The sequence below is a fragment of the Centrocercus urophasianus genome, unplaced genomic scaffold, assembly GCF_019232065.1.
Source record: "Centrocercus urophasianus isolate 14NV4802_14NV808 unplaced genomic scaffold, USGS_Curo_1.0 seq_10, whole genome shotgun sequence".
NCBI lineage: Eukaryota > Metazoa > Chordata > Aves > Galliformes > Phasianidae > Centrocercus > Centrocercus urophasianus.
This window is the reverse complement of record NW_024884142.1, coordinates 21,767,954-21,784,129: the sequence shown is the minus strand read 5'-3', so window position 1 is coordinate 21,784,129 and position 16,176 is coordinate 21,767,954. Positions and strand designations below refer to the sequence as shown.

Here is a 16,176-nt window from a genome sequence, read left to right as displayed (position 1 = left end):
AAGCATTAAATTATAGTAACCTAAACTAGAAATAAATATTTTTTATTACTACAGTGTACATAAAAAATCACATGACAATAGAAGTGTCAAAGTCTTGTAGATGGTCTTAAAAACTGTATCTGTAGCTCAATGCAAATAATAATATGCATTGCCTGTGCTCTTAGCAAGTCCAGCAAGACTGTCATAGCATTTAGGCGTCAAAAGCTGAAACATCCACTCTTTTGGCAACGCTGGTGGAAAAGGCTTGCAGAAATTTGTTTTCCAAATCCCCCATCTCATTTTTTGTCTAGAATTCCAGTGATAATGTGAACTATTCCTCAAAGATTTAGACAGTCAGGCTCGGTCCCTCTGTGAGATACTTTCTGCCTTCAGCTGTGATGTTTTGCATTTGGAGAGCAACAATATGCTTTAGTATCAAAGCTTAAACCCAGGCTGACTTCCAGCTAGGTCAAGGAGGAGACAGGAGGGGAACAAAAACTGATAGCTTTCTTTTTGTTTTTAAATGTTTATGTCCAAATGATATTGCTTTGCCATTTTATTTATCACATTGACAAAACTCTGAATTTCTGCCCTCTTGCCTTAGTTTAATCCATTTGAAGATAAACAAAAAATTAAATCAGGCAGAAGTGACTGTTAACACTGATCAAGTCTATAGTGTTAGTGTTAGCTCAGGTTCAAACATTGATGTGAACCCTATGATCAGTAATATTTTTAACTTAGATTTATACTACAACTCAAATATGGACCAGATCAATTAATTAATTAGGCAGTGAAATCTACCAGAGAAAATAAACGAAAATTTAACTCAAACTCTTTATTACATGAGCCACATGGAACAACGAATGACCCATGGCTCTTATCCATGAATGGTTAACAGCCTGTGCACTTCCTTTTCAGAAATTAAGGCTCCAGGCCTAGCTTGCCTCCAGAAACACCCTTTTTTCATCTCTGCTGTGTTGCTTTATCATGGAGGGTACCACATACTTATCTGCAGCTCTCTTATCCAAAATTAAGAACTAAGAACTCATACCTCATCTGAACACACTTATGTTTCTTGCCCATATTTCCAAGCACATATATTTTCTAAATCCATCAATCTGGCATAAATTCTGAAATTCATTGCTTGACTATTCCCCCAAAAGTCTGCAACTTCAATGTTTTATTATCTTCAGTTTACCTCTCTTCCACGAATGCCTTCTGGTCCTGGTTCTCCTTTTTCTCCTTTTTCACCCTAAAAGAATGAACATGTAAGAAGAATACTAAATGACAACTCTTTTTTAACAGGAAAAATATCTTAAGACTCTTGTATGTTCTACACGCAGTGCTACAAGTACACTGTTGACCGCACAAGGAGAATTATTTCTTAGATTCCAAAAGAAAGAGCTATGAAAGCTAAATCACAGTGCCAGTGAACATCCATAAAGACTTGTAGAAAAACATTCTTGATTCTCACGGTGCTTTGAGAACAATGTGGTTAAATAGAAATTTAAGGTAGGGGATATTTAACATATTTCATTTTGTTACTGCTTTTCAATAAGCAAGTGATGTTTTAAAAATCTGGTAACAGAAGTGTTGTCAATATTATCTTTGACTCGTACTGCTACATGGTTTCTTGACTGTAGTTGAGAAAGATTGAAACAATTTTTGTTATATTTTTTAGAAGGAGGAAAGTAAATGACATATGTCTAATTTACTTAAGAATAAAAAAGAAAAAAAAAAAGTGGAAGGGAATATTCAGAATGAATGATATAGTTTGGTTTTTGGACTTCCATATGAAACATAATATTATTTGTAAGACGGAAGAAAGGATTCAGTTCTGTACTGTTTCTACCTACCATGCTATTCTAGTTAATATAGATTTCACTAGAAGTTACCAAAATACATCTGTTTATGAAGCATAATTTAAGGGGAAATGCCAGAACCAGCAAGTATAAACAGCTCTACAATTCCATCTGTGCCACTAGACTGAAATTTACCAAACTGTAAAAATAACATCATTCTGATAGAAGCATGAGGACTGACTTTACTAGAGTCCAAGCTCTTCATTAGTCAATCAAAGGAACAGCCCCACACTGTATTTCAATGATCTCCAGTGAACTACATTTGTTTGAGCAGAACCTATTCATTATGTCAGCATAATCTTCATAATTCTGTTAGGTAAATGGTACTGAACTGAGATCAGTCAGCTAATTCCATTTGTGACACAACCCTGATTCAAAGCTATTCCTCCTGTGGCAATGACAGAGGGCATTTCATCTAATAATCTGTCTTACAAAACGAGTTTGTATGAGCTTTCTCAAACAACTAAAGCCTACTAACAAATTAGCAAACAAACTGCAAATTTAATAATCCCATGCAAAAGATGGCTTTGGTAATTTGTTGTTTCAATTTTAATATATCTTGTCGATAACAAACCAAATGCTATACATTAGCTTGAGCGATTCCGTTTTTACCTCAAGTATTGCTTTATTCCTTGTAAAAACTCCAAAATTTTAAACATGATGAACCTGATTGCAAGATGTTTAAATGATTCCAAAAATTTGCAGGAATATAACACTGGTTATTCTAGAGTTTTTAATCTATTATGTTCTCTTTGTTCTCTGGATTATAACTTTGTTTGAGATAGTAATAATCTCTATAAATTTAAAGAATAATGGTTAAAGTTCCAAAGTTCTTATTCTTTTTTTTTTTTTTTTTAATCCCCCTGTTAAAACTTTTAGATGAAATAAAATGACATTTTAGTTTTCATCACTGTGACACACTGGACAATTAATACTTATTTCAATGCTTTCCAACTGGTTTCAGATCACATTGCTACAACTCTGCAGTATCTACAAAGGTACAGTTATATATTTACCTCATATATTTAGCTATGTATCTAACTCCTAATAATAAAGCATTTCTAGGAGATTTAAAAATATTCCAATTTATGGAGCTTTTCCTTCTATGGTTTATCTGCCTACACAATCTACGAGAACATGGTATAACTATCCACAGTTCTGATTCAGAAGTAGTGATAGCAGCTTGTAAATTCTTTAATGCATATGTAGAAACCTTAGTTAAAAGTAGCTTGTGATAATTTGTTATACTTCATCTACATTTACATAAAAGCATGCATTTACAGAGCCTTAAACCAAAGAAGCTCGCCCCTTGGCCTTGGTTGTTGTTTGCCCTGATGTTAGATTAGCAGCACGTGTTGGAAATCCTGCCTTTTCCATCTTCAACAGGCAAACAGTAAGTCTAAAACGTTGGCAAGTTGTTTTAGGCACATACAAGCGTAGCTGGTGAAGGCAGGGAAGAAAGAAAATCTCCATTTGTTATGATTTATGAGATACTCAGATTTAAAATGTTTGTCAGTAAGACAAAATGATAAAAAGCACTCTTTTCTAATGAGCCCAGAACTGCGCAGAACCCCAACATCCTCAGGCTTCCTGCCATGTATGCCATTTTACACTGAAAATATTCTGATTATTTATTAGAGTAAATTATCTATACTTGCCAAGCCTATTGTGTGGAATGTTCGTGTTCCTTGTGAAGCAAAAATTCAAATCTAACAGAGATCCAATTCTTACAATTTATTCTTCTGTGAACAGAGCCAAGTCACGCTCATTTCAGTGAATTACTCTGCATAATTAACAGCTTAAAATAAATGTAGCAATTTGCAGAACTGCTGAAGCCACTCTGCAGTGTAGATGAGGCTGTTAATAATCAATATTGTGGGTTATCTCATAGATTAACAAAAAAGAAAAGAGAGAAAAATGTGTTAATGCCATTTCTGTCTAATGTTCCTGCCTGCATATACTGTATTCAGATGAGACAATAAAAGACTATTTGGGAGGTAATTGCAAAAGCAGGATGACAAAACTCTGGAAGTGCCATGTCTTGTTTATTAGCTTACTAAAACTAATCCAATATAACACTGAATTATTTGTGGTGCTTTGGGTGCATTCTGCTTTCAATTTCCCCAGTGGAACAAGCTGGTGGGGTTGCTGCAGCGTGAGTACTGGGAAGGACTCAGTCTCCAGTATGCTATGCTGGAATGGTAACATTCTTTAATTAGAGCCAGGGGTTTGCTCATGGTTTCTGCAAGACTAAAGCATCAGCCTCAAGCCACTTGGCAATCTTAAGGGTGCCCATTTTCCTTGCATACTTTTTTCTTCCTTACTATAAAAGCAAAGTAATGTATTTGGAAATAAAATACATACATACCTAGGAATTACCTAAAAAGGTAAAGTTTATTTTTGCAGTGCTGCTCTGTTAATAATACTAATCCTGTGTTCCTGATATCCTTTGTTCCAGGCATTTTTCAAGTACCACTGTTCGCAATAGCTGAAATATTCTCCTAAGTATGCAAGGCATACAGTATCACTAACTCAGCGCTTATACTTCATAAAGTTTAACTTCTTAAACTGTGATTTTACCCTACTCAGTCTTTACGATAATTAAATTTTCATATATACACACCCATATGACTACTTCTCTTTTCACTGACAGGTTTCTAAGAAAGCTGGGGTTACAAAGGTCTCCATCCCAGTAACACTCTTTCTGACTGACCTGTGAGCCTTTGTGTGAAAATAGGATACCATGCTGCAAGGAAGCAGCAGCATTCAGGGAGAAGTAATGCTGAAGCATTATGCTATTTCAGAGATGCAGTTATGAAGACAAACTAATGATCCTGTCTAAGTTCAGTCTGAGAGGAACTATGCAAGTAAACGAAGAGTCACAAAAGCAGCTTATTTCCAAACAGGCTTTAACTCACATTAAGCTGTTACCTAAGCAGGGTCAAAAAGAGACTGTAAAAACACAGCAGAAATACACATGAACAACTTTGACCTGGAAGGATGTCACTGTGAACCCTGTGTCTTCCCAAGCCCACCGGGGATATACAAGCACAGCATAAAAGCAGATAGTGACAAAGCTTCCCAGGCACCAGCAATCTGAAGAGCTGCACAGATACACTTATCTAGAAACCATGACCAAAACACTTTTGATTCCAAACTGTGACATCACTGTCTAGTGCAAGAGCCACAAACAACAGGTGTAGTGACTGGCCAAGTTGGATAATGTGTCAGGAGAAAGATGTTTCCTTCCTGCTTCGCTTAACGTACACTGGGCAATACTGAAGCACATACTGGCTGACTGCTGCTTGGTGTCACGCACTACATTTCTAAGCACACTCCCTGAGAAGCTATATAAAGACAAACTACTACGTCAACTGAGTTAAAAATCTTAGGCACGGGATGAGCTGAGGACAAGCCAATCCATGGATCCAAACTACACTGGTGAGCTCTCTTTCCCTGTCAACAGGCACGAGGCAGCGGGCAGTCATCTATTTTTATTCGTTATAGGAAAATCTTAAAAGGCATAATGATCTCAATCAATAAGAACTGCCATGAAAAGAAAATCAAATTCAACAAATGCTACAGTGTACTGCTCTCCAGCTGGAGAAATCAGATGCACGAGTAACAAATAACTTGTATATCATTTGCTGCAGAAAGGGATACAGGGATTACTACAGATCATACAGTGGCTGCGAGTCTGTAACACAAAGCTATTTTTAAAAGGCCAAGTTCCACTTTGGGATGAGCCAAAAGCAAATTGAAAAAAATCCATACAATTACTCTACTTTACTTGTCACTGATGAGAACAGTGAAGGACAGTGTCCAGTTCAGGACATAATATTTTGCACTGAACACTGCCAGCTTTCAGATACCTGCTCTTCTCCATGATAGAAAGTATGAAAAAAGTCTTCTCCTTTTCCAGTGATAGAAAATATGAAAAAAACAACCACATGAGAAAAGAGTGAACAGTGGAGGAGCTGATGACTCTGAAATACGGAAAAGAGTGCTGTACATGAGACAAAAATTTTTCCATAGTAATTCAAGTAAAAGTTCTCATTTGTATTCAGAAAGTTTAAGGTATAAGGATTGAAAACCCAAAGTTAAGACAGTAAAAAGAAAAAAAAAAAGAAAATTATGGTAACAACTTATTTACGAGGAAAACAGGACTGCCTTCATTGCAGATTTTTCATAGTAATGCTCCAGATATCCTTGATGACATCTACTGTATTTGCATGTAGGAGTGAAGCAGGTACAACACCGTACACACTTCCAGCCTAACATTTCCTTTAGACTGCTCCTTGATTCTGGTATCTTGGAAAATATGACAAAGCAATGCGTTCAAATGGAACTCGCTCTTAGAATTACATACTTGCTAAGTAATGTTTGCAGGAAGCATGTCTTAAGGAGTTCAAATGCTTTCATTTAATAAACGCATTCTTTCTATTTTTTATTTTTATGAGGGTACTGAAAGACAGGCACCTGATTTGAATGACAGCAATATACATGGTAACAAAGTGACTTCATACACCACGCCAATACCTGCATGCACAGTGCCTGAACAGTTCAGAGATGAGGAACAGCAAAATTAAAATCAAACCAAAGGACACTGAGGAAACATGAGAGGACAGATAGAAGTAAACAAAAAGTAAGAATGAGCAGCCTCTTTAGGCTGAAGGAACACATTTGCTTTTAGTCAAGTCATGTATTTTCTTCGTATACTCTTTGCAAAAGCTAAACTCTCAAATTGCAACATTAACCAACACTAATTTCCAGAATAGTTTAACAGATCCATGGCATACCAAGTGGCAATAAACTGGCCTCAGCTGGCCTTACTGAAATCCCCATTTGGGTGGCCTAAAGAACTGTGACATACTTGAGAACTAAGCCTTCAGAGAACTCCAATTCAATATATTCACACCTCGAAAATGCTACAGCACGTTGCACCAACAACACCTTACTGGAAACACTGCTGAGGAATCTTTTGGCCTCTTAATGCATTTCTAACAGATCTCTAAATCTAATCTCAGTCCTTACTGACAGTGTGACATTATCTTACTGAAATTGAAAGGACTTCTAAGGTTCCTTGATGAGGGCCACAGATATTAATTGAGATTATTAATGTACACTGACAGGTACTAAATAATATTGTAATGAGTAGAACAAGTAATCTATGTGCACGGCATAGTAGGTCTTTTCATCTAAAAGACTTATCAGAGTGAGAGACAAAACCACAACTTCAGCCTTTTGGGTGATGTCAGCCAGCGTATAAAGAAAAACTGCTGAGATTTCAAATCCTACTTGCTACAATTTACACAAGACTCATCACAATCTAACACATCCCTTTGATTTCAACAACAAATGCCCCAGACTATCTCTGGTCAGGCTCCAGATGCTCACGCTACCTTTGCTTTTCACAATATTGAATTTTGACATTGTGGTTTGAAAACTTTGTTCTGTATGCTATCACTGCTCATCCCTCCATCACCATTTCACTTTTTTTTTTTTTTTCTATAAGCCTTTCAATGTCAATGAGAAAAACAAACAAACAACAACAACAACAACAACAACAAACAGAAAAAGAACACTGCAAACTATATCCTTTTTGGTACTATTGTTTGAGAACATATTCTCAGAATTGGAATGAAATTTTTTTTATCCCAAGGTTAAAGTTTTATTGACAAAAACCAGGCAAGGGGAAACATTATATTTTATAGTATTTACCTCTTGTTTTTTTTTTTTTTGTTTTGTTTTTTGGTTTGTTTTTGTTTTTAAACAACCAAGTTTGCTCTATAGGAACCCAACTTCTATCTTAAGTTCTATGTTTTAAATATATCTTTGTACTGTCCCTAGCAGAATGGGATCATAATACTTCACCTGGGCTTTCACAAGTATTTGCACTTTTACAAAATTCTAATGTTTTAATACTCTAAAGCAGAACTAATGGTTGAATTTGGCTCCAAGATGCCAAATACACTATTTTTTTAAATTTTATTATCTTGTGTTTCTATCAGTAGATTAAAAACTGAAAAGAAAAAGCTGTCTGATTTAATAAGCACTCTTATTTTTCCTTCCTTAAGTAAATACTACAAATGGCTTTGACTTTCAGCTGCAATTGTTTAAAGCTCTGTCTGCTTTTCAGTGGGGAGGTTTCTGTTTATACAGGCTTAGTGTTAGTGTTGAATGAAGATTTTTCCGTAGGAGGAATAAACCAGCTTCTTTTCAGGGTCTGTCTCCTAAGGAACCTAAAGCCAATCTGTTCTTCTTAGCAGCTGACAAACAGTATTGCTCTCACAGAACATAGTATTTTTTAGACACCCATACTTTCATGATTTTGGCAGGCTACTGCTATTGTTATTTAGATTCTGAGAGATGTTGTGCAGATGGTTACATTAATGTCAAGTGTTTGCACAAGTTGATGGACTGCAATGTCTGTTCTGGAAAGGCTACATTTCTATTTCTACCACATGACAACAAAAATAATGCCATTTTCTGTAGCTAAGATTATTTCTGAGTTGTGTTCATCAGACCTGTAGAGACAGCAGTAACATTTAACTCCATCTTCTCAGGCTACATTAAGTTTATTATGATCACAGAAATACAAACTTTAGACCAGGAGCTCCTTGAAGTTTCAATAAAGTTCTCATGCTCTGTACTAAAATCTAAATGTGTGATATTTTCAGTCTTCTGATAGATACGTATCTGAGAAGAAGGCTTGATCTGTGCTCAAAATACGCATACCTTGCTCATAATTACTAAGGGCAATTCAAAACACAGCTAGAAAAATGGTTGTCTTTTGAAAAACACATAGTAATTACAGCTTTTATGTAAGAACTTTCCTCCTTTGTTGGGAGGATCAAAATCCACAGCTATAACATCCCTGACAACACTTGATTAAAACAATCCCATAGGATATAGCGCATGAAAACAACTGTCATCTTTCTATTCTAGCTAAGTTACAGTGAACTGTCTAGAGCAAATGTGCCTCTGCAAGCTTTGTAGCCCATTGCAGGGGAACAGGCACATTTAGAAGGAGCATCCTGGGAAATCTGATCTGCATCTGCCAGACAGCTATCGACAACAGAGGCAAGTTTAGGTTAACAATGGCATTCTGTAGGTACTCATACATGGACGCATGTTGAACTGTTTCTGCATGTATATACTGGCCACTTCATATCAGGAAGATCAACATCATTCCTTCCCACGCCCCGACAGACATCTAAGACAACTGAGTCACCATTTACTGCCACAGACTCTCTGAACTTTTGTGGTAAATTAACTGCTCTTCTAAGCTAGCTTCTTCAGTTTCTTAAATAAAACACAGACAGTCAATGACTGCAGTGTACAAAATAGAGGCATAAAGTTGCTGAAGGAGTTAACATTAGACACATACGCATACTTCTGTGCTATTTCCCATTTTTCTGCTTTTGGACAAATCTCTCATAACATCCCTACTATATCCATATTAGCAAACAGCACTGTATGACAGAAAAGGATTTATGGAGCAAATGATGCAGAGAACTAGATTTTCACATTATACATATTTTGGAGGAACTATTCCAAATCTACTTCAGGGTCACTTTTGTCTGTTTTCCTCAACCCAACAGCCATTATCAATTGCAGTTGCTTAGGCTGCAATGGATCTTTCGGTTTAGCTTCACTCAATCATGTTGTTCTTCTTCATCCCTTAAAACATTCATAGTACTCTAGCACTTCCTGGTTCTTCAAATATATTTGTTCTTTTGAAGGAATTGTTGCTGAAGAAAAGCTAGAAATCAGTCTGATGACACAAAATCTGATGAGATACAAACCAGTACACGGAAGCTGTTTTCTAGTCAAGAGTTCCTTGATTTATTTGCATTCCTAGATGTCACACAGTGTTGTAATAGCACTGCACAGGGACACTGAAGATAGGAAAAAGGAGACGAAGGAAGAAGTCTGTTCTTCTCATTGATACTATTATCAGAACAAACACGAACTACTAGTAAAGGGAGAAGAAATAAGTACATGCATGTTGCTGACTTCTCAACAGCCACAGACATATCTGTCCTTGCAGGCTGTGAAAAGATGAAATTTTATTTTTGTTATATTCATGAACAGCGGTCCTCTTCAACAGTGACCAATGTTACCAGCCATTTTCTTTTTTCTTTTCACCTCTCTCTTTTGAAGTCTGATGTGTTTCCTAACTGTAAAGAATGATCTAATAAGATAGTCATTCAAAACTACAGACTTGATTTAAACCTACAAAGTTCACTGATTTAACTACAAGTATTTCATCTGCAAATTTTCTTTTAACATTCATGCTCATTGTAGAAATATCACATCAGAGAACTGTTTAGAAACCTGTTTCAAATGAAGCTAAACTTAATAATTACAAGGCTACACATGCATTTGTGTGATTCATCATAGAATGATTTGGGTTGGAAGGGACCTCTAAGATCATTTAGTTCCAATCCCCTGCTATAGGCAGCAACACCTCCCACTAGAACAGGTTGCTCAAAGGCCCATCCAGTCTGGCCTTGAATGCTTCTAGGGAGGGGACATCTACAACCTAGCTGGGCAACATGTTGCATTATCTTATCACTCTCACAGTAAAGAATTTCTTCCTAATAGCTAGTCTAAATTGCCCTCTTCCAGTTTAAAACCATTTCTCCTTGTCCTTTTGCTACCTACCCTTATAAGAAGTCCCTCCCCAGCTTTCCTGTAGGCTCCCTTCAGGTACTGAAAGGCCGCCATAAGGTCTTGTTGGTGCCTTCTCTTCCCCAGGCTGAAGATCCCCAGCTCTTTCAGCCTGTCCTCATAGGGGAGGTGCTCTAGCACCTGCTCCAACAGCTCCATGTTCTTCTTGTACATGGGCTGATCTCTCAAGTCTGTCCAGGTCCCTCTGAATAGCATCCTTTCCCCCTAGTGTGTCATCTGCACCACTCAGCTTGGTTTTGTATGCAAACTTGCTGAGGATACACTCCATCCCACTGTCTGCACAGCCTGCAAAGATGTTAAATAGCACCAGTCCCAACACTGATCCCTGATCTGCTTGGAAATTAAGCCATCAATCACAACTCCCTGAGTGTGACCATTCAGCCATTTCCTTATCCAGCAAGAGATCCATCCATCAAACCCACTTTTCTCCAATTTGGCTATCAGGATGTCATGCAGGACGGCGTCAAATAATGTTTATAGACATCATGTTTTCTAATATTGCATCAATACTGTGCTTTATTAGACTATCCTATTGCCTCTTCTCATTAGATACCTGTAAGTACTCTGCAATAGTGCATACATCACCATCTTGCTGATACGGGTAGCTGCAGAATACTGATAGCCTTCTGCTGTGGAGCCCTACCAGCTCATTCGCATAGCCCATCCTTACTCAGAAATTCCCAGGAACTGCCTCCAGTTTGAAAGCATTTACAGTTAAAAAAAATAAAAATCCTTTTCTCCAAATATGCAAAGGTATTAGTGAAGCATACACAGCTTTTAGAAAAGAGAAATGAGGAAAACAAATGAATAAATTTGTGTGTCTGTGGGTGTTTTTACAACATGAAATCTATGCTATGAGCCAGAAAAAAATGGAAGGGAGAAGGCACAGGTAACCAAGAGCTAATACAGTATTAAAAAAAAAAAGGAAGTAGACTAAACAAATGCAGAAGCAGAGATATGAAAAGAAGTTTGAACAAAATGACTGGATGTCAAACAACAGTCAAACATATTTCTCTCAGACTGTCTTGGGGGAACACCCATATTTATGGGGCCTTTCTAGTTCTCTCTTGAATCCAACTCAGGCCACATCTTACTTGCAAAAAAACTATATGTCTATTCTCTGGCATTTCTTATATTTCAACACAGTATTATTATTTTTTTTTAATTGAGATTGTTAATAAATACTCAATACTAAGCAAAAATCATTCTGCCACCGAAGAGATGTATGGAATCAGAAAAGAGGATATTTTAATTCACCATTATAAGCTTTATCACTTGAACTAAAAGGTAACCTAGCCGCAGTAGAGAATGACTCCTGATTCTGGTGAACCAAAGGCATAGCCTGAGCATGAGTCACATTCCACTCATCACAGAATACAGACAATTTACTAGCCAAGTTGATGAAAAGCAGTGAAACCATAAATTCTATACTTTTGACTCCAAAATGGAGTAAAATTTACTTCTTACAGCCCAAATACAGGCTTATACCTTCAGGAAGACAGGGCACTCAAATGGAAGAGGTAGCTGTTCCTCCATTAAAGCAGTCCTATTTCAATACTGATGTAACTCCTGAGTTATTCCTCCTAAATTATTCTCAACCTTCTCCATCTTCCTCAGTAATATACTTATATATACTGCCCATTCTTACTGTTTTCCCTAAGTATTCCTTTCAAAGTCCATGCCCACCTCTACCCTCTCTTCCATAAACAAAAGTGCCCTGACCTTAACATTCAACTCACTGGTAGTGTTGAGTTATTAAATGGAAACTAGGACCTCAACATATCTGTGCAGTCAGAAGATGATGCTGTGCTCTCTACCGCTATGGCTGGACATTTCTTGGCACCTCCAGAACACATTTGTAGATGTCAAATGTGCAACACTTCTTATAGATAAAATTGTTACACTACTTCTCTATTAATTGCCATTTATCAAAAATGATGTTGAAAAGGTTTGCAGTCTTAGTAATTTTCAAACTATTGCATGTTTCTGAGCATCAATAGCTTTAATGGTATCCAGACTTCCATTCATGGATACCTTCACAGAGACAATCAGGGCAGCACAGAAGTAACACAGAAATGTTAACAGAAACAGTACACACAAGTTGACTGGCACTCTGCTTTTGCTATTTATTAAGCTTTACCTCTCAACATTACAGAACCTACAGTGCTTCTGACACCCCAGCTACCTTGCAAGAGCAGGTCTGGTTGTTTCTGCAGAGCTCTGCATTTTTCAAAGACACTATGAATCTTTTTCAAGATAAATATTTTAGTTTTACAAATTATGAAATCATGACTATGGCTGATAAAAAGATGTTTTCATTTCCATTTGCACATCACAGACTTTTACATATGGAAAGATATATTTGAGCTCAAAGCTTGGCTGTGTTTCAGGAGGTAATAATCTTTTAACTAATAACAAACAAATGAATGTGTTCTCAAGTCTCTCTTCTACTCTGCTATCAAGAGTAAATACAACGTGAGACCAACAGCTCTTTTTTACTGCAGCATACTAGAACAGTAAAACAGAAAAAGTTGAGAAGAAGAAATAACAGAAGGCTGAAGATTATTAGTTTCTGTACAGATATGTGACTTCCTAAATGTATACATAACGATCTCAGCTACTTATGAGAGTTATCTAAAATCAAAATTTCATATGAACTTGTGTACTAAAAATAAGTTAAATGTCTCAAAACCTTGCAACACTACTAAAACACTACTAAATCCACTCAGATGCAACCATTAGGAAGATCAAACATGGATCAGTTGTCACAGCAGGCAATACTAAGTAAATTATTATTTAATTGGGAAGGGACAGTTCAGGGGTGCATAATAGATGCTTATTGATTTCTGATTGATAAAGAAAAGGAGAAAAGGAATCTTCCAACAGAAGAAGTAGGGGACACTGAATTAAATTAACAGGATGCAGTTTTCAAATAAACAAAAGGAAGTGATTCTTCAAACACAAGGATAAACAGCATAATTCCTCAACACAGGATATTGCAGATGCTTAAAGTTTACATGAATTTGAGGGGAAACTGCATACGCTAATGGAAGATAAGTCCATTGAAGGCTACTAAATTCACTGGAACCACATCTGGCTGAGATTGCAGTCAGAAATAATTGGAGGCTGGAAGAGCGTACTGGGAGAAGCACCGCACTCACTTTATTTTGTCCTCATGCTTTTCCCTAGGCACCCCTTCTGGCTACCATTAGCAGCAGGATGCTGAGTTAGATGAGTCTTTAATCTGACCAAATGGGTATTTGTAAGTAAATTAAACAGTGATATAGCTTGGGACCTGGAACTTGGTCATCTGTATCAATAAACTGATAGACCCCAGCTGTGAATGTCTCTTGCAGACATTTCAATCAGGCTAATTAACACTTCCCTGTACAATTCTCAGGCACAGTTAAAGAGTTATGATAAGCTATGGACTATTCCCAACAAGCAGTACTGATGAAGCCTGTTTCAAAGAGAAAGAGCAGTAAGAAGAGAAACATCAAGCCAAATGCCCCAGAATTACAGGACAAGCTCTGGTAACATTGAGCTTAGTAGGATGAAAGTCAGTAGGACTGCTTTTAATACAGGTAGGAACTTGTAGAATTAAAAATACGCTTTTCTTCTTCCCCTAAAATATCTGTGTACAGGCTTCTCTGTGATTGTATATAATATGCTTTGTGATAAAAACATGTCATAGCAAAACACTTTCATGCCCATTAATCGAGATGATTGTCCTGCAGAAAACATCTAACTTCATTTGACTTAATGAAAAAATATTCTGAAGTGCCATTCAAGATGTCATAGCAAAACAATAAGTACAACCCAAAAAAGGAAAAATATTCTCCCCCCAAAGTTTAAAAGATGTGAATTGTATGCTAGATAGTTACAAGATGAGAGGGAGAGAATTCTAATACTTCCCTCTACAGCATTCAGAGTTGAGTATGAAAAAACTCAGGTTATGTTTACATACAAGTGGTAAAGCACTCAGCCTTTACTGCAATAAATATATCTTAAAGGACTTAAATCAACATAGTTAAAAATAAATAAATAAATTCAAACAAAGTAACAGTTTTTATGGATATCAAAGGCAAGGAGCCATGTTTTCAGCAAATTGGGACTGACTGCGTCACCATCCAAATAAAATGAGGGAACTGGAATCAGATTGTAATGCAAAATGCATTTCCATTCCTCCAAAAATCATAGCAAATAACAGATTTCTATTTGCAGCAGCCACATTTATACCCAGATTTGCTTACTGAATTTGGTGCATTCTATACTAAGTAGTATATATAGAAATGCTGAACTATTTGAAGCAGAATCTACTACAGCTGATAAACAGCAGCATTGTAAGTTTATAAAGGAGAGTTAATAACTGTTCCTCTTAATTGTCATTTTTTACTTTACTGTTTTTAATTATAAACTTTCCAGGTCCATTGCTGTCTTCTGTCCTATGACCAATAACTTATTTTTCAAGTAGGCTGCAAGCTTCCTCAGTACCTTAGCTGTCTCATGTGGACTGGTTTCATCACTGAGATTTATGGTACCAACATGAAAATATTAGCAAGCAAAAAAAAATGTTTACTAACATCAACTAGCACTGAAGAAAGCTGACTCTTTCTGCATTGACTTATGTTTATTTAAAAAAATGCTTACTGAAGACTGGGGAGAAAAAAGAAAGACTATAGTATACAAGGAGACATACTGGAAGTGCATAGCTGTGTATTTTCTGAATGAATGCAGGATAAAGGAGTATTTCATTAGGTGTGATAGAATGAAGTAGAAAATGTTAGCCTCCAGGAAATCTTCCTGACACTAAGGTCTGTTAGGAATTCTCTTCTAAAGGAAATAGAGGAAGTCCTATTTCCTGAAATAATTCAAATTGAGCTTCACAAAATAGTAAATATATACAAAGAACATCCTGCGTTTAGAATAAAATGAAGCAGATGACAATTTTTCTACACTTAGGCTGGACAAGCCCCAGATTATCTCTCTCTTCTTGCATATATACACAGGCAAAAGCAGAATCAAAGCATACAAAAAGTAAGGACTGAAGGATGAAACTTTGGAAATAACGTATGACTCATTATGGCTATAGTCCCAAAGGTTTCCTTAGTCAAATGCATGTACATTTTCTATTTACTGAAAAGTATCAAAGAGTTGCAGTAAAATAATCAATTTACCAAAGTGTTCATAAGTGAACAGTACATAGTAATTGCTTCTCTGAGTTAAAACAGAAACAAGGAATGTATATCAGTATTCTGAAGAAGCTGAGTGAAAGAGGAATTGAGGTTTCGTAGCTCTTTTTAATCAGTATTGTCTCTTAGCAAGAATCCTTTTATACTTGCTTGGCTATACTTAACGTATAAAATGTGCTGCCTTTTCAGCCAACACTTTTCCCAATAAAATGGATCTGTTACACACAGGATTCCATATTATCACAAAATTTATGTGGTATTCAGGTTCCAAGAGTTTGTTAACACTGGAGTTCCAGGGTACCTATGAAGTATGCTGTAGTGAATATTTATTCTAACCAAGGAAGAAGACGAAAAATGGGGAACTGAAGAACACTAGCTGGAGTGACCAAAAAAAGCAAGAACCAGGAGATTAAAAAGGATAAATTACAGATTTATCAGAGGGGGGG

At 36.5% G+C, this 16,176-nt stretch overlaps 1 protein-coding gene across 1 annotated transcript in view; it reads right to left on the bottom strand.

The window, feature by feature from the left end:
• The window catches only part of COL19A1 (collagen type XIX alpha 1 chain), a 184,830-nt gene that overhangs the window by 95,124 nt on the left and 73,530 nt on the right, over positions 1-16,176 (bottom strand). Inside the window, exon 12 of the mRNA XM_042826945.1 lies at positions 1,178-1,231. Within this exon, the coding sequence (XP_042682879.1) occupies positions 1,178-1,231 (54 nt within the window). The remainder of the gene's footprint in view (positions 1-1,177; positions 1,232-16,176) is intronic.